Below are 22,787 nucleotides of genomic sequence, written 5' to 3'. Positions count from 1 at the left end.
TATTTTAAAGACTTGGTCTTCCATCCATCCATCCATTTTCTACCGCTTATTCCCTTTCGGGGTCGCGGGGGGCGCTCAGTTACATTTATTTTTTTACTTTGCTTCTTATAACTTTCAGAAAGACAATTTTAGAGAAAAAAAACATTAAAAATCATTTTAGGATTTTTAAACACATATACCTTATACCTTTTAAATTCCTTCCTCTTCTTTCCTGACAATTAAAAAAAAAAAAAAAAATTATTGTAAAGAATAGTAAATACATTTTAATGTAATTCTTCATTTTTGCTTCTGTTTTTTTCGACAAAGAATATTTGTGAAATATTTCTTCAAACTTATTATGATTAAAATTCTAAAATATTATTCTGCCAAATCTAGAAAATCTGTAGAATCAAATTTAAATGTTATTTCAAAGTTTTTAGAATTTCTTTTAAAATTTTTGTTCTAGAAGAAATAATGATTTGTCTTTGTTAGTACTATAATACACCGCATGGTGCAACCTGGACACATCATCAGTGATTCTCCCGGGGTCATAGGGTGTTTTGGGTCTTAATCAGACACCCTCACCCGGGCGACCCAGCCGAGGATGATCAGTCCCTTGTGTCAAGGTAGCGCACTACGCCACGCGTCCCCCCTCCTCAACCAGAGCCAATGTGAAGCCTTTTCAGACGCTTCCAAGATGTTTTTTATGGCTCTTCGCCTGTGCAGTCCACAAATTCCAAGGAGCCCCAGGACACGGTGTAAGGACTTGCCTGCAAAACCCTTGCAGCCCACCTCAATAGGCTCGCTGCGGGCCTTCCACCCGTTCTTCCGGCAGTCAGCCACAAGATCTGCATATTTTGCCCTCTTCCTTTCCTGAGCTTCCTCCATTCTGTCCTCCCAGGGGACAGTTAGCTCAAGGAGCACCACCTGCTTGCTGGTTCCAGACATCAATACCATGTCTGGCCGTAGTGTTGTGGTTGCAATGATGTCTGGGAATCGCAACTGCCTTCCTAGATCAACCAAGAGCTGCCAGTCCCTTGCTGTTGTTAGCAGGCCACCCTGGGTCTTCTTGGAGGGTTGAGGTTTCTCTCCTGCTCGGACAAAGGCAATTGTGCTCTTAGTTGGGTGTTGCCGCTTACTGGTGTTGATGCCAGTGCAGATAGTGTCTGCTATTGCCCGCAGGACCTGGTCGTGGCGCCACCGGTACCTGCCATCTCCCAATGCCTTTGAGCAACAGCTGAGGATGTGTTGTAATGATCCTCTTTTCTGACAGAGCTGGCACACAGGTGTGTCTATCAGGCCCCAGGTAAATAAGTTAGCAGGACTTGGGAGGACATCATAAACTGACTGGACCAAGAACTTAAACTGGTGTGCCTCCGCTTTCCAGAGTTCGGTCCATGTGATCTTGCGACCAGCTATGTGCTCCCACTTGGTCCAGGCCCCCTGCTTGCTCATTCCCACCACTCTGCTGAAGCGAGCCTCTTCCACCTCGGCGCGAACTTCCTCTTGGACCAACTTTCTCCTTTCCTTTCCTCTGGCTCTGCTGTAGCTTGGTTTGGTGTTACTACCCAGCCCAGCCCGACCAGTAGCTACGGTTTCCACCACGGTGCTGTGCCGCAACCTCGCCTCTGCCCGCTCCACTGCATCCTGGGCACGCCACTTCCTTCCTGTTCTGACCTCCACACCTGCTGACGATACTTTCCCATCAGCAGACTCTCTGTAGAGCAGGACTTCTCTGGCCCTGGAAACCTTGAACTCCTCTGCCAGACTACTGAAAGGAAGCTGCAGCTTGGTGTTGTGCCCAAACAAAGCAATGCTGCTTAGGCTCCGTGGCAGACCCAGCCACCTGCGCAGGGACGAGCTGATCTTCCTCTCGAATCCCTCCACGATGGTCATTGGGAATTCGTACATCAGCAGTGGCCAGAGGATACGAGGCAGGATGCCATGCTGATATATCCAGGCTTTGAACTTCCCTGGAAGTCGCGACTTGTCCACCGCTGAGAGCCACATGTTGAGGTTATCGCTGGTAGCTTGACGTGCAGCGGAATCCTTCAGATCACCAGTGAAGAGCTTGCCCATGCTCTTCACTGGCTTTTCTATCACAGATGGAATTTGGATGTCCGCCAGACTGAAACGAAAGTGTTCGGATACTTTACCCTTCCTCAAGACCAAGGACCTGGACTTAGAGGGCTTGAAACTCATTCTTGCCCAACTAATGAGTCGATCAAGGCCTTGAAGGAGCCATCTGCATCCAGACACTGATGTTGTGGTTACCGTGAGATCATCCATGAATGCTCTAATCGGAGGTTGCCGGGTGCCGGATTTGGACAAAAGACCTCTGCACTCTACTTCCGCAGACTTCACGAGCATATTCATGGCCAGTGCAAACAGGGACACAGAGATTGTACAGCCTGTGATGATGCCTTTCTCCAGACGATGCCAATCTGATGTTGAAGTGCCAGAGGACACCCTCAGACTAAAGTTGTTGTAATAGTCGAGAATGAGATTGCAAATCTTCTCTGGAACATGGTATCTGCTCAGTGACAATTCCACCAACTTGTGTGGAATTGACCCATAAGCATTGGCGAGGTCCAGCCACAGTACTGTCAAATCGCCTCTGTTCTCTCGCGCCTCACGGATCAGCTGTGTTACCACACCAGTGTGTTCGATGCACTCTGGAACTCCTGGGACTCCTCCCTTCTGCACCGAGGTGTCAATATAGGTGTTCTTCAGGAGAAATCCCATGAGGCGATTGGAAACGATCTTGAAGAAAGTCTTGCACTCAACACTGAGGAGGGAGATTGTCCTGAACTGCTCGATGTTCCTTGCGTTTTCCTCCTTGGGAATCCATACTCCCTCTGCGTACGTCCACTGCTGAGGTACTTTCCCTCTTTTCCAGATCACTCGGAAGATCTTCCAAAGACGCTCCAACAGGCGGGGACACTGTTTGAAGACCTTGTACGGAACTCCACTTGGGCTTGGTGCTGATGCTGTTCTGGCAGATTTGATTACCTCTTTAACTTCTTTCAGAGTTGGTTCACTGGTGTCAAACAGGGTGCAGGGTTCTGGTGGGCCTATGAGGGCTGCACAGTGGCCGAGGTCTTGCTCTCTCATGCCGTCGCTGTAGGTGTTCTTGATGTGGAGGTTGATTTCCTCCTCGGTACATGAGAGTTGACCACTGCGTTTTTCTCCCAGCAGCTTCTTTGTGAATCCAAATGGATTTGCAAGGAAGGCACTGCGCTTGCGGGCCCTTTCCTTGCCTCTCTTCCTATGCCACTCGGCACGTCGCAGGGTGAGTAGTTTATCCCTTACCACACCCCTCAGTTCTGCCAAGGCTGCCTTCTCATTGTCGCTTGCCTTCCTGTACTGGCTCCTGAGTACTCTCAGTTCTTGTCTGAGTTGGGAAATCTTGGTTTCTCGCCGGTTTGGAATTGGTGCTGCAGTTGTAGTCTTGGTAGCGTGTTGTTTCTTGATGCCAAACCTGTCTGATGCAATGCTAATTATGAACATGCTCATTGTCTTGAGCCTCTGGTCCACATTACCCTTGGCTGTTGCTTCCAGGGCTGTAGTAACATCTTCATCAAACTGTTTCCACTCTGACTCCTTGATGGCAGCGGGCCACAATATCCGACGATGTTATGACGGTCTGCTTTGGGGATGCGCCGGTGGTGCTTGGAGGTTCCGGGCACTGTGGGTAGTGTCCGGGCCTGGATCCTCCTCCGTCTCATCAGGTGCCGTGCAGGGTACTGGCACTGTGCGTTGCACCACGGATTTCCTTAGGCAGCCCATCTTGGTCTGATGTATCTTTAGACCAGTCGGGTTTTTGCAGACCTTGCCACATTTGCAGACTGCACTTGTAGTCAATTTTTCATTCGCAGGGGTCGTTACCAGAAAATCTGTCCATTCGGGGCGCTCATTCTCCCCCCCTCTCGGGCGCCCCTGGGGGTATATGTCTTTAGGGTTTTTCGTAGCGTTGTATGGGTGCTCCCTTGCGAGAGCTGCAGCTTGGGATGCTACCCCTCCCTGCCCCGGTTGCCGTCTTTCCGGGCTGTCAACTGTCTCTCCAGTTGTCACCACACTTTCGGGGTTGTCATCCAGCCTCTTCCTGGAAGTCAATGGCGCTGCCATACTGGATTAGTACTATAATACACCGCATGGTGCAACCTGGACACATCATCAGTGATTCACCCGGGGTCATAGGGTGTTTCGGGTCTTAATCAGACACCCTCACCCGGGCGACCCAGCCGAGGATGATCAGTCCCTCGACTTGTGTCCAGGTAGCGCACTACGCCACGCGTCCCCCCTCCTCAACCAGAGCCAACGTGAAGCCTTTTCAGACGCTTCCAAGATGTTTTTTATGGCTCTTCGCCTGTGCAGTCCACAAATTCCAAGGAGCCCCAGGACACGGTGTAAGGACTTGCCTGCAAAACCCCTGCAGCCCACCTCAATAGGCTCGCTGCGGGCCTTCCACCCGTTCCTCCGGCAGTCAGCCACAAGATCTGCATATTTCGCCCTCTTCCTTTCCTGAGCTTCCTCCATTCTGTCCTCCCAGGGGACAGTTAGCTCAAGGAGCACCACCTGCTTGCTGGTTCCAGACATCAATACCATGTCTGGCCGTAGTGTTGTGGTTGCAATGATGTCTGGGAATCGCAACTGCCTTCCTAGATCAACCAAGAGCTGCCAGTCCCTTGCTGTTGTTAGCAGGCCACCCTGGGTCTTCTTGGAGGGTTGAGGTTTCTCTCCTGCTCGGACAAAGGCAATTGTGCTCTTAGTTGGGTGTTGCCGCTTACTAGTGTTGATGCCAGTGCAGATAGTGTCTGCTATTGCCCGCAGGTCCTGGTCGTGGCGCCACCGGTACCTGCCATCTCCCAATGCCTTTGAGCAACAGCTGAGGATGTGTTGTAATGATCCTCTTTTCTGACAGAGCTGGCACACAGGTGTGTCTATCAGGCCCCAGGTAAATAAGTTAGCAGGGCTTGGGAGGACATCATAAACTGACTGGACCAAGAACTTAAACTGGTGTGGCTCCGCTTTCCAGAGTTCGGTCCATGTGATCTTGCGACCAGCTATGTGCTCCCACTTGGTCCAGGCCCCCTGCTTGCTCATTCCCACCACTCTGCTGAAGCGAGCCTCTTCCACCTTGGCGCGAACCTCCTCTTGGAGCAACTTTCTCCTTTCCTTTCCTCTGGCTCTGCTGTAACTTGGTTTGTTGTTACTACCCAGCCCAGCCCGACTAGTAGCTACGGTTCCCACCACGGTGCTGTGCCGCAACCTCGCCTCTGCCCGCTCCACTGCATCCTGGGCACGTCACTTCCTTCCTGTTCTGACCTCCACACTTGCTGACGATACTTTCCCATCAGCAGAATCTCTGTAGAGCAGGACTTCTCTGGCCCTGGAAACCTTGAACTCCTCTGCCAGACTACTGAAAGGAAGCTGCAGCTTGGTGTTGTACCCTAAAACAAAGCAATGCTGCTTAGGCTCCGTGGCAGACCCAGCCACCTGCGCAACTAATGAGTCGATCAAGGCCTTGAAGGAGCCATCTGCATCCAGACACTGATGTTGTGGTTACCGTGAGATCATAGAAATACAGCTTGCTCCAATTTGTTATATATTCTAACAAAGTGCAGATTGGATTTTAACCTATTTAAAACATGTCATCAAAATTCTAAAATTAATCTTAATCAGGAAAAATTACTAATGATGTTCCATAATTTATTATTATTTTTTTTTTCCAAAAGATTCGAATTAGTTAGTTTTTCTCTTCATTTTTTTCGGTTGAATTTTGTATTTTAAAGAGTCGAAATTGAAGATAAACTATGTTTAAAAAATTAATTTTCATTTTTTTCGTGTTTTCTCCTCTTTTAAACCGTTCAATTAAGTGTTTTTTTCATCATTTATTCTCTCCAAAAAACTTTCCGTAAAAAGGAAAAAAAATGTACGACGGAATGACAGACAGAAATACCCATATATTTTTTTATATATATAGATTTATTTATTAAAGGTAAAATGAGCAAATTGGCTATTTCTGGCAATTTATTTAAGTGTGTATCAAACTGGTAGCCCTTCGCATTAATCAGTACCCAAGAAGTAGCTCTTGGTTTCAAAAAGGTTGGTGACCCCTGTTCTACAGTGTGCTACACAAAGTACATTTGCAGTCAGTTGTATCATCTTCCTTTTGTCACTTAAAAAACACAGAGGACATGACTTTGGTGTAGTCAATGGTAGTTAAGGCCATGATGTCATGCAGGATAAAATATACATTGTCATCATTTTCATAATGGCAAAAAACTCTAACACAAGGACATTTCAGAGGTGGTTTGCGCGACCCCTTCCGTCTACCTGAACTTTGTTCGCTCCCATCTGGACCCTCGTGTCAGCGTTGCGGCCCAGAACTGCTACAAGGTGGCCAAGGGAGCGTTTACAGGGGAGATCAGGTAACATGGCGGTGCCTTGCGCTGCTTTGATAGCTTGAAAATGTTCTTGTCTGCACTCTTCCCTCCAGCCCGGCCATGATCAAGGACTGCGGTGCCGACTGGGTACTCCTGGGACACTCGGAGCGCCGCCATGTGTTTGGTGAGAGCGACGAGCTGATTGGCCAAAAGGTTCGGAATTCCTTTAAAAATGCAGCTTTTATCATTGAAAGTCACTTAAAAACAAGCAGATGTTTAATACAAGAACCTGAGAGAACATGTTTGTTATGAGGTCAAGTGCGGTGGTCTGGTTTAGAAAACAAATGTTGGGCGCGTGTCGCAGGTGGCTCACGCTCTGCAGAGTGGCCTCTGCATGATCGCCTGCATCGGGGAGACGCTGGAGGAGCGCGAGAGCGGCACCACCAAAGACGTCGTGTACGCTCAGACGCAAGCCATAGCAGGTGAAGAACTCAGGTGTCTGTTAGAGTTCAGATTGTACAAACATACACCCTTTTAAAGCTCCTCCCCAGATTCCTTAGTTTTAAGGCCGTCTAAAATGATGAGAGGTGACTAGAACTGAAGTTTCAGAATTGATTCTACAAAATAGAGGTAAGTACAAACAGAAATACCAGGCCTGGAGAGAGAGTGAAAGAGCTCTCAAGACGTCAACGCAGTCTTTAAAATGGCTACCTTCTTCATCTCCTTTTGTCCTACTTTGTTGCCCCGCTTTTAGCATGATGTAAAACTGCTTAGCGCACACACATTCTACTCCACTCTCTCTTCAAGCCTGGACCTCATGACATCATTAGTAATGATATTTTTGTGTGTGCATAAATGAAAACACATGGTATATTTATTGTTTTTTCCTCATAGCAGAATCCATGCCAATTCTTAAAGCGCTCTTATTCTGTCAAAAATGATGGAAAATGTTCCTCTATCAGTTACCAGGGCGCTGTCACGCCAAATTTCTTCCCCCCTACAAAAACCTTCCCCCCGGAAGACATTTGGCATGACAGACCCTCTAATGCCTGAAGGACCCCAATGAGGGTGGAAGGACCTTAAAGCAGCCCACACAGCTGCCTGTTTTAAAAGCATTATAATTGGCTGATTGTCATTAGTGAAAAATAACGGTAAGGAAAAAATATTAGCATTCCAGCATGCTAACCTTTCAAGCTATTTTTGCTTTGCTAATTTGGCAGCTGTAACCCTTAAGAGTCATATAACTTGCTTAAAGCAGCCCACGCAGCTGCCTGTTTTAAAAGCATTATAATTGGCTGATTGTCATTAGTGAAAAATAACTGTAAGGAAAAAATATTAGCATTCCAGCATGCCAACCTTTCAAGCTATTTTTGCTTCGCTAATTTTGTATCTGTAACCCTTAAGAGTCATATAACTTGGTATTATCACGCCCTCATTGGGGTCCTTCAGGCATTAAAGGGGCTGTCACACCAAATGTCTTCCGGGGGGAAGGTTTTTGTAGTGGGGAAGAAATTTGGCGTGACAGCGTATACACAAGTGTAGCCTGTATGTGACTTTAGTAAAGCACTGTACAAGTACTAAGTAAACAGTGAATGATATAATTGGGCTAGATCAGAAGAAACTAAATTCAGCTCTAGGAATGGAGAGTAATGAAGACTGAACACAGGATTTAAGTTTACATGGTACCAAATTATATTAAGGAATAATAGGAAAAATAAACAATAACAAACAGACATGTAAATTCGAATGGCCATTCACATTTTCAACAAAGACAAAGAACATTCAATATTTACAATGTGATACAGTACTTGATTCAGTCCGTGTTTCTACCAAAGCGCAACACGAGTTCAGAGTTCATTAAACGGCCCCGCAAAGTCCACGTTGTGGTGGCAGTGTCCGGAGGAGTTTTAGTGAAGGAACGGGGGAAAAGTGAATGCTCAGGAGGACCGAAATGAACACGTTGCGTTATGGTAAACAAAGGGAAAAACATAGGGCGGCTGCTGAGGAGCCTCCTAACCGCCCACATGGTTGGGTGGATTCCGTTCAGTTGGTTCGGTTCCAGGCATTAAGCTTCAGGCTCTAGCTCGCCATCCAACCTGGCCTTTGTAACAAGGGCAGGACCAGTCAATTTTCCAGTGCGTACACAAAATACATTCAAATACTAAATACTAAATAATACTACTGTATTCAAAAAGCAAGTATATTCCTTAATATTGTACAATAAATGATTCATAAATTCATAATGACACACGCAAGGATAGCTTAAATGATGAAAATAAATTTAAAGGATATTTAATGGGGTTTTGAAAGAATATTTAGATAGAAAGGATATTCAATGGGGTTTTGAAAGGATATTTAAATAAAAGGATATTTAACTAGTTTACTGAGGGTGTTTCTCCAGGATTCTTGCCTTCCACTCCGGTGGAATAGGTGATTCTCCAAAATTGAGCTTCAAATTGATGTGAGGACTTTCAGATGGTGAACAGCGTGTTGACACGCTGTGCGACAAGATCTGCTGTGACACGGCAAGTTCTGCGATGGTGGAGAGAGATGGGATGGTCACATCCTGGTCGGACTCATTACTCAAGATGACCGGAATCTTCTTGTGGGATTGGCTTGGGAGCATAATCAAATAATTTTTGACACACAGCCCACCTGGCAGTGGTGAGGCGGGAAGCTCCACAAGCGTCCACTGACCGAGAGGCAGCATGCTGGTGGGGATAGAACCATCGATGACAGTGGTGCGCCCAGCATGGATGACGACCAGCAACTTACTGGCTAACCTCACAACTCCGTCACAGCCTTGTTGTTGTTGCTGGTGGCGTATTTGCAGTAGTTGCAGCACTGCTCTGTACCCATTTTCCGTCGACTGGAAGTTGGAGAAGTCACTCCCCACATGCTGGTTGTATAACGGCTCCAGTGTATTCATGCCGATTAACACCTGGTACTGATGAAGTTCGACGTCAGGAACAACCAGTGCTAGCGTTGAGACGTCAAAATTAGCTCCCACGAACTCTCTCGGAAAGGTGACCACCATCTCCACGTATCTGAGATGTGGAACAGCCTGTCCCGCAGCTCCTTCAACTTGCAACAAGTCACGTAGGGGTTTCACTGTCTGGTCCGCAAAATGCTGGTTGTAGAACGAGACTGGGATCGTAGTTACTTGCGATCCGGTGTCCAACAAGCAGTTGAATTCTTCGCCAGCGATTTTGATGTTTGCTGTACAGCGGGATCCGACCAAGCCTTTAGGTAACCAAAATGGAACAGCAGTAGTGTTTTGGGTCATTTCTTGACATTTGACATGTTTTTTCTTTGGATTGGGACATTGTGGGTCCACAACAGTTCCGGTTTGCCCCACAACTGGAACTGACTCTAGTTTAAAGATGTTCTAGACGAGGAGTTAAATCTTTGCCAGTTTTGTTGTTTTTCTGAAAACTGTTTCTTCTTGACAGCCACTAATGCAGAGTTCGGGGGGTTATCACAATATGTCTTTATGTGACCATCTTCACCACACTGATAGCAGTAGCCAGGCTTGGGAACAGAAGATGGGTTCTTTGGTTGCTTGCCCGCCCCCTGGCCCTTACCAGACATACCACCAGGCGTGGGGTTGGAAGCAGCAGACTGACTGGATCTTGACTGGGCAGCAGTGAGTGTTGGGAGCTGCTTCTGGATGTCGGCCAGCTGTTTAGGGAGCTGCTGCGTGACGTTGGTGAGAGCAGCAATCTCTCCCCTTCTTCGTACTGCGCATAGTTTGCAGCTTTGAAGTGTGAAGAGCTGAGATGTTGCTGCATGCGGATGGCTTTGGCTGCTTCACGATCTTCTTCAATTTGCAGCAAGAGCAGAAATTCAGCAAACGTTGATTGGTTCGTTTTCCTTGGTTTCAGTTGGAGTTCTGCTATTAGGGAGTTGTCCCTACAACCACGGCAAAATCGAGTCAGAAGATGTCTTTCAAAGTCAGTACACCGCCTCGTTTCACAGCCTGGTTCAGCGCTACCTGTAGACGTTGCAGATAGTTTGACGGTTTTTCTCCAGCATCCTGGAACGTGTCCATAAACTTGGCGTATAGCTCATCACCATCCTGGAAGAGCTGAGTCAAGTGTCTGTTGATACACGGCTGGAGGAGCGTCCGGTTTCAGGTGCTTCACCATATCCGCAGCCGGTGGTAACAGGCTATCGAAGATCTTGCGTGAACGCTGTAGGTCGGACACGGCAGGATCCTTCAGTAGCAGCTCTACACCGGAACGCCATGTGTCGTAATCAGACTCTGTTGGTGATCTGGGCGATCTTCCTGAGAAGGTTCTGAGACGCTGCGCTGACAGGTTCATAGCGCTATCGTCGTTCTTCACGACATGTTCGACTACATAACGTTGAACTTCAGATGGGTTGAGATTACCGTGCAACATAGTTGGCGGAGGGGGTCTTGCGCCGGTTTGGGCTGTAAAATCTGGCTGGACTCGTGGCGGCAGTTCCACGTGCTGGTTCGAAGCGGCAAGATCAGCCGAATGCTTTTTACCGTCTTCGGAAAAAGCCTCGTCCTCAGTGGTGGTGGTGTGGAGCTTGTTGACCTTCTGATCAAGCAGAGACATCACCCCACTTAGAATGACTGAAAAATCTTGGCCAGTCAGTTTCGCGACTCTTTTTAGCTCAGAGAGGTAATCATTGATCTTTCGCTTCCCTACCTCGTCCGCGCAGACTGTAGCGAGGTCTAAAATTTCATAAGCCACTTTTTCCGTATCGCACACATACGTATATGGAAGAAGTGGATGTAACGCAACCAATGAGGTGCCTGAGTTGTACTCTACGACAATTGAACAATGAAAATCAGATTCGGGTTCATCTATAAATTCTGTTTTTGAAATAGACCCGTACTGCTAGATGAGACCAAACCAATCAAAATGCGCTGTACATTATCAAAGCCACTGATTGGCTCAGCCTCAGGCAGCATCATTATATTGAATTAAAAGAGTGTAAAGGTGACTAGGGAGTGTTATTTCATGTCTGAAGGGCTCTCATAATGTTGAAGTACTTATTTAGAAGGTGCTCAAGCTACAAAAATTGTATTTATTTATATTAGATTTTCATTTAATAGTTACTACTTTGTGGTAATTAAATTATCACAGTCATGTCAGGAACCAATTAACAGTGATAAACCACAGAGCATTGCATTATTTTTATTATTATTATTATTAGTGCATCTCTTGGAGGTTAAGCAGTTCTCTATCTTTAAAACCTAGTGACACCTCTGTTTGTAACTTTAATCAAGAGTTTTTGAACGCACCACAGTTATGAGCAATGAGAAGCAGCCAAAGTGAAACCTTTGCATCTTGTAATTATTTTTTTTAATGTAATGTTTTACAACTTACATAGTTAGAAGACAGGAACAATATTCAAACTTTACAAAAGCCCAGGGGCCCCCTGTGCTTTGAGCCCCAGTGCAACATCCCCACATTCCCCTCCACTTTGACGCCCATAAGTGTCGAATACTGAAAACGTTCAAAGTGTGTGTGTGTGTGTGTGTGTGTGTGTGTGTGTGTGTGTGTGTGTGTGTGTGTGTGTGCGCTCTCCATGGACCGCCACCTTGCCGTGGTGGAGAGCCTTGCGTGTTCCAATGAACCTAAGAGCGATGCCGTCGGGAGCTTCTGCTCCTGGTAGGTTTAACCATGGCGGTAAGGTCAAGGGGGAGGTTCCAGACAAAGTGCGGTCCAAAGACCTCAACGGTGGAAGTGGCGAAGGATGACACTGCATGTCACAACGGCACTGAAGGCGGATGAAGGCTGCAACAGAGGGTGGTCTCCAGTCGTCTTGGATCCATGCCACTGGATCAAGGCTCCTCTCTGCCAAGGACCGTGTGGTGGCTGCAAGCGCATCAGTCTCCCCACGCTAAAAGACGTCACGCGCAGGCGTCCTCCCGAATGGGAACCCATCCATTTTACATCCCGGATACTTCAAAGTCCTTTGGCGACCGGGAAGTAGTAACGGGGGAAGGACAGTGAAGTCTGGCAGTCACTAGCCACAAGCTGGCACACAGGCGGTGGGTGTTAGATTCAGTCGTTAAGCTCATGGACTGAGGCAGAAGAGCTTCTCGGCAGCTGCACCCATGACTGAGCAGCCCTATTCAGGATCCACTCTGATCACCCCAGTAGGGGAGGGGGTTAGAAAAGGTACCCTAAAAATAGTCTGCCTCACAACATCCTGTCTGGAATACCGCATCCAGAGGGATCACCACCACGTGGTCAGAAACTAAGAAAACATAAATTACACATTGGAGCCTGGAACGTGCGAACCCTCACGGACAACCAAGCCAGCGATCGACCTGAAAGGCGAACTGCCATCATCTCCAGAGAGCTAAGGAAGTTCCAGATCGACATCGCAGCACTCTCCGAGACCCGACTGGCCGACGAAGGGCAGCTGAAGGAAGAAAAAGGCGGATATACTTTCTTTTGGAAAGGAAAGCCTGCAAATGAGCCACAAATCCACGGTGTGGGTTTTGCTATTAAGAACTGCCTCATCAACCACCTCCATGAACTCCCTGTGGGCATCAGCGAGCGCCTAATGACCTTACGCCTTATGCTTGCTAGGAGTCAAATGGCCATGGTAGTTAGTGCCTATGCACCAACCCTTGATGCACAGGTTGTAGTTAAGGAGGCTTTTTATGCTGACCTGGACAAAGTTCTATCTGAAGTCCCCAAGGAGGACAAGTTAATCCTGCTCGGAGACTTCAACGCCAGAGTGGGACGAAACCACCACCTATGGAGGGGTACGCTGGGGAGAGAAGGGGTCGGAAATACAAACTCTAATGGCACACTACTGCTAACTAAGTGCTCGGAGCACAACCTGGTCATCACCAACACACTTTTCCGTCAGAAAACCAAGTTCAAAACATCATGGATGCACCCTCGCTCCAAACTGTAGCATCTCATTGACTACGTTATTGTCCGCTCTAAAGACCGTCGCGACGTCCTAAACACCAGAGCAATGACCAGTGCAGACGACTGCTGGACCGACCACCGCCTCATTCGCTCCATCATGTCCATCCGCTTAATGCGGAAAAGACGGATGCAGAAAAGACAGTGCCGGCCAAGAATTAACATCGAGCTGTTGAGTGACACCACCTACCAACAACAGCTGCAGGAGGTCTTCAGCGCAGCATTGCCCAAACAGTACCCAGAGAATACGGAAACACACTGGAGCACACTTTCGACTGCCATAATGAAATCCTGCAAAAATATCCTTGGTCTCAAAAAGCGGAGACATCAAGACTGGTTTGATGAGAACGACACTGAGATCCAGCAACTAATTGACAACAAGCGGCAAGCTTTCATCACTTGGCAAAACGACATCCACTGCAAAGTGAAAAGAGTAGCCCATGCCAAAGTGAAGGCAGCTGTCCAAACACAGGTTAGGAAACTGAAGAACCAGTGGTGGACAAAGAAGGCTCTGGAGATCGAGCAGTTTGCTGACTCTGGAGACACGAGAGGCTTCTTCGATGCCACAAGAGCGGTGTATGGTCCCAGCCAGCCACCGCTGCCTAACCCCCCTTCGCTCAAAGGATGGTCTGCTGCTGCTGAAGGACAAAGACGCAATTTGAAACAGCTGGAAAGAACACTATAAGGACCTCTTAAACAGGGACACTATACCTGAGATGGAGGCTCTTGACCAACTCCCACAACAACCCACAGATGAAAGCATGGGAGAACCACCTACCTTGGATGAGCTGCAGGATGCCATTGGGATGATGAGGAACAACAAGGCTGCTGGGCCTGATGGCATTCCAGCAGAGGTCCTGAAGAAAGGCAGACCCGAACTTACCAAGCACATCCATGCCCTGCTTCTCAAAATATGGGAAAAAGAGGAAATCCCAGCACAGCTCAGAGATACCCTAATTGTCTCCATATTTAAGAAAGGAGACAAGGCAGACTGTGGGAATTACCGTGGCATCTCTCTCCTGTCCACTATAGGGAAAGCCCTCGCTCGGGTTTTGGCCAACAGACTCACCCCCCTGTCAGAAAGCGTGCTTCCTGAGTCTCAGAGTGGATTTCGCCCAAGCAGAGGCACCACAGACATGATTTTCATCGCACGACAACTGCAAGAAAAATGCCAGGAACAAAACCAATCACTATACATGGCCTTCATAGACCTCACCAAAGCCTTCGACTCGGTTAACCGTCAGGCCCTTTGGCTGGTTCTGTCCAAGATTGGCTGCCCAGACAAATACATCCGGGTACTGAGACTATTGCATGATAACATGTCAGCCACAGTGCTCAGTGGCAGTGGAGATGAAACAGAACCCTTTAGGGTAGACAGAGGTGTAAAACAGGGATGTGTCATCGCTCCAACACTATTCTCCATTTTTGTTGCTGCTATCCTCCATCTCACAAACATACATCTGCCCCAGGGAGTCAAAATAATGTACCGAACCGACGGTCAACTCCTCAACATCAACCGTTTCAGGGCTAAAGGTCAAACCACCACCATATCCATCATGGAGCTGCAGTATGCAGACGATAATGCCCTCGTAGCCCTCTCAGAAGAAGACCTGCAGTGCACTCTGTCTGCTTTTGCGAAGGCATACAAACAGCCTGGTCTTGCCATCAATATAAAGAAAACCCAAATCCTCCACCAACCACCACCAAACAGTAGTGCGCCTGTCCTGCCCCCAAACCTCTCAATTGACAAAATCCGACTGGAAAATGTGGACCACTTCCCATATCTTGGGAGCCTCCTGTCATCTAAAGCTGTCTTTGACGATGAAATTCACCACCGCCTCAGTTGTGCCAGCGGGGCCTTCTCAAGGCTGAGGAGGCGAGTCTTCGAGAACCGTGACCTCCAAGCAAAGACCAAAATCCTGGTCTACAAAGCAGTCGTGCTCCCGACCCTTATGTATGGGTCAGAAGCCTGGACCACCTACAGCAGGCACTTAAAGGCACTCGAGACCTACCATCAAAGATGTCTCAGAAAAATCCTCAGGATCAGCTGGGAGGACCGACGCACCAACACCAGCGTCCTGGACGAGGCTGGCTTGCCCACCATCACTGCCACGATTGCCCGAAACCAACTCAGGTGGACTGGCCATGTAGTCCGCATGCCTGACTCTCGCCTCCAAAAACAAGTCCTTTATTCCCAGCTTGTTGAAGGGAAACGGGCCCCGGGAGGTCAAAAGAAGAGATTTAAGGATAACATCAAGGCAAACCTGACAAAGTGTCGCATAGACCTTAAGTCTTGGGAAGTCAAGGCAACAGACAGGACGATGTGGAGAAACCTTGTCCGTGAGGGTGCCGCGCAATATAATGACGACCTCCGCCATGCTGCACAAGACAAGCGCAGACTAAGAAAGGAGAGAGCATCCATCAAACAGGCCCAACCCAAACCCACCACCACTACATTCCCTTGTCCACATTGCCCCAGAATAATCGGGTCCAGAATCGGCCTCCATGCCCACCTGAAGACCCACAAGGACCAGGAAGGAGGACAGTCATACTCGACCACGAGTGACCGCCGATGATGATGGTGTGTGTGTGTGTGTGTGTGTGTTTGTGTGTGTGTGTGTGTGTGTGTGTGTGTGTGTGTGTGTGTGTGTGTGTGTGTGTGTGTGTGTGTGTGTGTGTGTGTGTGTGCGTGCGCGCGCACGCAAATGATTGTTTTAAAATGTCGGACAAAAATAGAACCGTACGAAAACTGTACACCAAAGGTGTCCAAGTTCGGCCGGGGGCCATTTTTTTATTGGCCCAAACACATTCTCTAGACAAAATAAACATGGATTTGAACATTTCACTCAAAAATGAAAGGGTAATATGGAACCACTAAAGAATCCTAGAGTTTGCAATTCTGGTAAGAATTGCATGTGAATGTCCTATGTCAGTAGTTTTCCATTTTTTTTCAGTGATGTACCCTTTGTGAACATTTTTTTAATTCAAGTACCCCCTAATCAGAGCAAAGCATTTTTGGTTGAAAAAAAGAGATAAAGAAGTAAAATACAGCACTATGTCATCACTTTCTGATTTATTAAATTGTATAACAGTGCAAAATATTGCTCATTTGTAGTGGTCTTTCTTGAACTATATAGAAAAAATATATAAAAATAACTAAAAACGTGTTGAAAAATAAACAAGTGATTCAATTATAAATAACGATTTCTACACATAGAAGTAATCATCAACTTAAAATGCCCTCTTTGGGGATTGTAATAGAGATCCATCCGGATTTATGAACTTAATTCTAAGCATTTCTTCACAAAAAAAGAAATCTTTAACATCAATATTTATGGAACGTGTCCACAAAAAATCTAGATGTCAACACTGAATATTGCATTGTTGCATTTCTTTTCACAGTTTATGAACTTACATTCATATTTTGTTCAAGTATTGTTCAAAAAATATTTTTTTAAAGGATTTTTGAATTGTTGCTATTTTTAGAATATTTTTTAAAAATCTCACGTACCCCTTGGCATACCTTTAAGTACCCCCAGGGTACGTGTAACCCCATTTGAGAACCACTGCCCTATGTGTGCAAGCCGCCAAACTGCTGATACGCAGCAGTGGAACTGAAATGCTTCAATGTCCAGGATGAGTGGAGTGTGTGTATGTTGGAAAGGTGCAGATCGGATGAGAAGAGAGCGGTTTGTATATTGCCCATTCATTTTCAATTTGGGAAATGCCTCGTAATTCTGGGTCATCGGGAAACTGGCTTGAATGTCCAGGGTGAGTGGAGTGTCTGACTGTTGGAACGGTTCAAATCCGATGATAAATGTGGGATGTATATTTACCATTCATTGTCAATGTCAAAACCGGCAATTTTGGGAAAGGGAAAGCATGTTCTACGTTCAAGATAAGGGAAGAGTAGTGTGGGTGAATGGTTGAAAGGTCAGAATTGGGTTTAAAAAAAATGCAAAAGATTTTGATACATTTCCCCATTAATTTAAATTTGAAATCCCTGGGAATTTTGGGAAAAACTAGCACAATTGTCCTAGATGATATGAATGAGTTGGAGATGGAATTTTTGGAATTGATTGAAAAATGTTGACTTGGTAATCCTTTGAAATGAGAAGGAGTATTTCGGAATTTCGGGAAAACTGTGAATTTGTACGAAAAGATTATGATGATGTTGTCCCAACAAAGAGGAATGTTTTGAAGGTGGAATGGTCAAAAATTGGTTGAAAAATGCAGTCTGAGAAAACTTGGCAGCAAGAAGTGAAAATAGGCTTTCGAAAACCAGGAATTCTGGCAATTCCTAGAATATTTTTTCACTTGGAAAATGGTAGTTTGATTGTCCAAGGTGAGTGGAGTGTGTGGATGATGGAATGGTTCTTCAAATTGGTTGCAAATTGTGGCAATTGTGCAAGTTTGAAAAATGTCTCCAAAAACCAGGAATTCTGGGTAATATGGGATATTTTTATTTATTTATTTTGGGGGACGCTCAGGATTCCCGATTGAGCCAAACGATTTGATACTCGAACGGTTCCGATTGGATGAAAACTGCGGGCTGAGGCCTCTGGCAAACATTTGCGGTGGAATAATAAAAAATAGTTTTTTGGTGTAGAATTTTTCATATTTCAGTTCGACTTGCGCACCGGAATTGCACAGATTTTAGTTAAAAGTGCTAAACTTCATATAAAGTCTGCCCTTCCTAAATCTAATATTTTCTTTTTTCGGGTCACGATAAAAATGATAAAATGCCTTTTAAATTGATTCTGGAGCAATACCTACTGAAAACTCAACTTGCTGAGCACAAATAGATATACTTGAAATTTAGGAATATACTGTATTTCCTTGAATTGCCACAGGGCATATAGTATGCGCTTGCCTTGATTTACCGCCAGGTCAAACTCGTGACGTCACGAGTGACACTTCCCCTGTCATCATTTTCAAAATGGAGGAGGCTGATTTCAATACCGGTAATTTGAAATCGCATAAAGGGAAGAAGATTAAGAGCTATTCAGTAGGATTTCAGGTCCAAGCTTACATCACACTCAAATTTTTACTGCATACCTTTGGTAAGTGCCGGAGTGAGAAGAGGTTTTAAAATAGTTAGCGCATGCTTACTTTTACCGCATGCCTTTGGTGAGTGCAGGAGTGAGAAGATGTTTTAAATTAATTAGCGCCCCGGCGGCAATTCAAGGAAATACGGTATATCGATTAATCGTTAAAACCATAATTTGTAATGTACAAAATGTATGAAAGTGTCCCCCTCATCATTCAATTTTTTTGGTCCTTGGTAGAAAAAGTTTGTACACCCTACTGTAGACATTTTTACGTATTAAGTAATGTGAATACAAATAATCCGTTCCAGTCACACAAAACACATGTAATAGAAAATAAATGTAATTGTACATGCAAAAAATTATTTTAGTGACATATTTATTGTATTTTTACAACATGTTGTGGGCAAATAAAGAATTAGTTCTGGGCAGCAAATTTCTCCCAGCCTGTACCGTGGTCTACAGAGTCGTGTCCGTGTCCTCAAAGATAGACGCTCCCTTCTTTCATGCTCCTGAGCTGCATGGCCTCATTTAAATGCAAGACGGAGTTAAAATACACCTTTGTTATTTATCATATTTTGTTAGTGAATTTTATCTTCAAATGGTTCTCTTTTCTGCTCGCCTGTGAGAGGGTGGTTTGATATCTTTTTGTCCCTCCTGATCTCCTCTAGTCCTCCAGGGTTGTGTCCCCTCACAGAAAAGTTTGACATGGCTGAGGGTTGGAAGGAAAAGAAAGCTGAGAACAGTGTAAAAAGTCTCATCCCTGTGCCGACCCAGAACAGTTACACAAAGAAGCACCAAGTTTGTCAATAGGCTCCGGCGAGATGTGTGAACGCCATGTTTTAGATGCCTCCTTTGTGTTTCAGACAATGTGACGGACTGGGCCAAAGTGGTTTTAGCCTATGAGCCCGTGTGGGCCATCGGCACGGGCAGGACGGCCTCACCTGAGCAGGTAACTGACATTATCAAGACGTTTCTTCAGTGGTGTCCAAAGTGTGGCCTGGGAGACATATTTAGCCCACGGCTCTTTTTCTTTTACTGGCCACTGCAATATTCTTAAAATAGAACACAAAGCCCGTTTCTATATGAGTTGGGAAATTGTGTTAGGCTTCTCTGGGCCTGAGATCATCTAAGATGGACTGATGCAAAGTGGAAAAGTGTTCTGTGCTCTGATGAGTCCACATTTCAAATTGTTTTTGGAAATATTCAACATTGTGTCATCCGGACCAAAGGGGAAGCGAGCCATCCAGACTTATCGACGCATAGTTCAAAAGCCAGCATCTGTGATGGTATGGGGGTGCATTAGTGCCCAAGGCATGGGTAACTTACACATCTGTGAAGGCATCATTAATGCTGAAAGGTACAGTGGGGCAAAAAAGTATTTAGTCAGCCACCGATTGTGCAAGTTCTCCCACTTAAAATGATGACAGAGGTCTGTAATTTTCATCATAGGTACACTTCAACTGTGAGAGACAGAATGTGAAAAAATCACATTTTAGGAATTTTAAAGAATTTATTTGTAAATTATGGTAGAAAATAAGTATTTGGTCAACCATTCAAAGTTCTCACTGATGGAAGGAGGTTTTGGCTCAAAATCTCACGATACATGGCCCCGTTCATTCTTTCCTTAACACAGATCAATCGTCCTGTCCCCTTAGCAGAAAAACAGCCCCAAAGCATGATGTTTCCACCCCCATGCTTCACAGCAGGTATGTTTTTTCTTGGGATGCTACTCAGTATTCTTCTTCCTCCAAACATGACGAGTTGAGTTTATACCAAAAAGTTCTATTTTGGTTTCATCTGACCACATGACATTCTCCCAATCCTTTGCTGTATCATCCATGTATCCATTTTGGTGTAAACTCAACTTGTCGTGTTTGGAGGAAGAAGAATACTGAGTAGCGTCCCAAGAACACCATACCTACTGTAAAGCATGGGGGTGGAAACATCATGCTTTGGGGCTGTTTTTCTGCTAAGGGGACAGGACGATTGATCCGTGTTAAGGAAAGAATGAATGGAGCCATGTATCGGGAGATTTGGAGCCAAAACCTCCTTCCATCAGTCAGAGCTTTGAATGGTTGACCAAATACTTATTTTCCACCATAATTTACAAATAAATTATTTAAAATTCCTAAAATGTGAATTCCTGGAATTTTTTTTCACAATCTGTCTCTCACAGTTGAAGTGTACCTATGATGAAAATTACAGACCTCTGTCATCATTTTAAGTGGGAGAACTTGGACAATCGGTGGCTGACTAAATACTTTTTTGCCCCACTGTATATACAGGTTTTGGAACAACATATGTTGCCATCTAAGCGCTGTCTTTTTCATGGACGCCCCTGCTTATTTCAGCAAGACAATGCCAAGCCACATTCAGCACGTGTTACAACAGCATGGCTTCGTAAAAAAAAGAGTGCGGGTACTTTCCTGGCCCGCCTGCAGTCCTGAGCTGTCTCCCATCGAAAATGTGTGGCGCATTTTGAAGCGTAAAATACAACAGTGGAGACCCCGGACTGTTGAACGACTGAAGCTCTACATAAAACAAGAATGGGAAAGAATTCCACTTTCAAAGCTTCAACAATTAGTTTCCTCATTTCCCAAACGTTTATTGAGTGTTGTTAAAAGAAAAGGTGATGTAACACAGGGGTGAACATGCCCTTTCCCAACTACTTTGGCACATGTTGCAGCCGTGAAATTCTAAGTTAATTATTATAGTTTATGAGTTTGAACATCAAATATCTTGTTTTTGTAGTGCATTCAATTGAATATGGGTTGAAAAGGATTTGCAAATCATTGTATTCCGTTTATATTTACATCTAACACAATTTCCCAACTCATATTGAAACGGAGTTTGTACATTAATTATTAATCATTATCCATTATTGCAGTTGTAAACAGCTTAGCATTCATTGACATAAATTGGGGCTGGTGTTAGCATTCTCCACAAGATGTAACACCCTTGCCGCATGGAGTAATGCTAATAACAATTTTGTTATGTGTGGGAAGGCTCAGGAGGTCCACGAGAAGATCAGGGCGTGGCTCAGAGCCAACGTGTCAGACGATGTAGCCGACGCGGTGCGCATCATCTATGGAGGTGAGCGGCGTACGCGGCCAGCCAGCTTGACGCGCTATCAGCCTGCGTCGTGATGCTCCACCTTCTTCTCGCCTCTCGGCAGGTTCCGTCACGGCAGCCAACTGCAGGGAGTTGGCGTCTCAGGAGGATGTGGACGGCTTCCTGGTGGGCGGCGCCTCGCTGAAGCCGGAGTTTGTTGACATCATCAACGCGCGCGCTTGAGAGAAATGAGACCTACGCCAAGGCTCAAGTTTCTGAAGGGCTCCTCAAGAGACACTCGATAGACTTCCTTAATGAACATGTTAGAAATGTTTAAAGGGGAACATTATCACCAGACCTATGTAAGCGTCAATATTTACCTTGATGTTGCAGACCATATGTTTTTTTAACCGATTTCCGAACTCTAAATGGGTGAATTTGCCAATCAAACGCCTTTCAATTGTTCGCTGTCGGAACGATAAACTTTCACCCGTGACGTCACAATGGGAAGCAATCCACCATTTTCTCCAACACATTACACACACAAGTCAAATCAGCTCTGTTATTTTCCGTTTTTTCGACTGTTTTCCGTACCTTGGAGACATCATGCCTCGTCGGTGTGTTGTCGGAGGGTGTAACAACACGATCAGGGACGGATGCAAGTTGATTTACGTGGAGTGTGCATCGATTAGCACGGCATGCTAATCGATGCTAACATGCTATTTAGGCTAGCTGTATGTACATATTGCATCGTTATGCCTCATTTGTAGCTATATTTGCATCCAGCCTTTCCCTCCACCCACATTTAATGCCAAACAAACACTTACCAATCGACGGATTTAAGTTGCACCAGTGTCAAAAGATGTTTGGTCTGCACATTTTACCGGCGATGCTACGACAGACATGGCACAGAGATGTGTGGATATCCTACGACACTCAAAGCAGATGCATTTCCAACGATAAAGTCAACAAAATCACAAATGTGAGTTTTGTTGATGTTATTGACTTATGTACTAATCAGACACATTTGGTCGCGGCATGACTGCCAGCTAATCAATGCTAACATGCAATTTAGGCTAGCTGTATGTACAATTGTAGCTATATTTGCATCCATCCTTTCCCTCCACCCACATTTAATGCCAAACAAACACTTACCAATCGATGGATTTAAGTTGCTCCAGTGGTCAAAAGATGCAATCGTTGGTTAGAAGGCGATCGCCGAATAGCTTCAATAGCTATTCGCTCAATAGCTTCAGTTTCTTCTTCAATTTAGGTTTCGCTATCTGCCTCCACACTCCAACCATCCGTTTCAATACATGCATAATCTGTTGAATCGCTTAAACCGCTGAAATCCGAGTCTGAATCCGAGCTAATGTCGCTGTATCTTACTG

At 45.6% G+C, this 22,787-nt stretch overlaps 1 protein-coding gene across 1 annotated transcript; it reads left to right on the top strand.

Annotated features, from left to right (window-relative positions):
• The first annotated feature begins 1,923 nt into the window (after positions 1–1,923).
• LOC133558433 (triosephosphate isomerase-like) lies at positions 1,924–22,535 on the top strand. The gene is made up of 8 exons (XM_061909818.1): positions 1,924–1,939; positions 1,982–1,995; positions 6,292–6,413; positions 6,482–6,581; positions 6,733–6,850; positions 19,209–19,294; positions 21,351–21,438; positions 21,521–22,535. The coding sequence occupies exons 1-8, from the start codon at positions 1,924–1,926 to the stop codon at positions 21,637–21,639; spliced, it is 663 nt and encodes a 220-aa protein (XP_061765802.1). The 3' UTR covers positions 21,640–22,535.
• The last annotated feature ends 252 nt before the right edge of the window (positions 22,536–22,787 follow it).

Source organism: Nerophis ophidion, linkage group LG08, assembly GCF_033978795.1.
Source record: "Nerophis ophidion isolate RoL-2023_Sa linkage group LG08, RoL_Noph_v1.0, whole genome shotgun sequence".
In the NCBI taxonomy this organism is placed as follows: Eukaryota; Metazoa; Chordata; class Actinopteri; order Syngnathiformes; family Syngnathidae; genus Nerophis; species Nerophis ophidion.
Note: the sequence above shows the minus strand (reverse complement) of the source record. Positions and strands in the feature narration are given on the sequence as shown.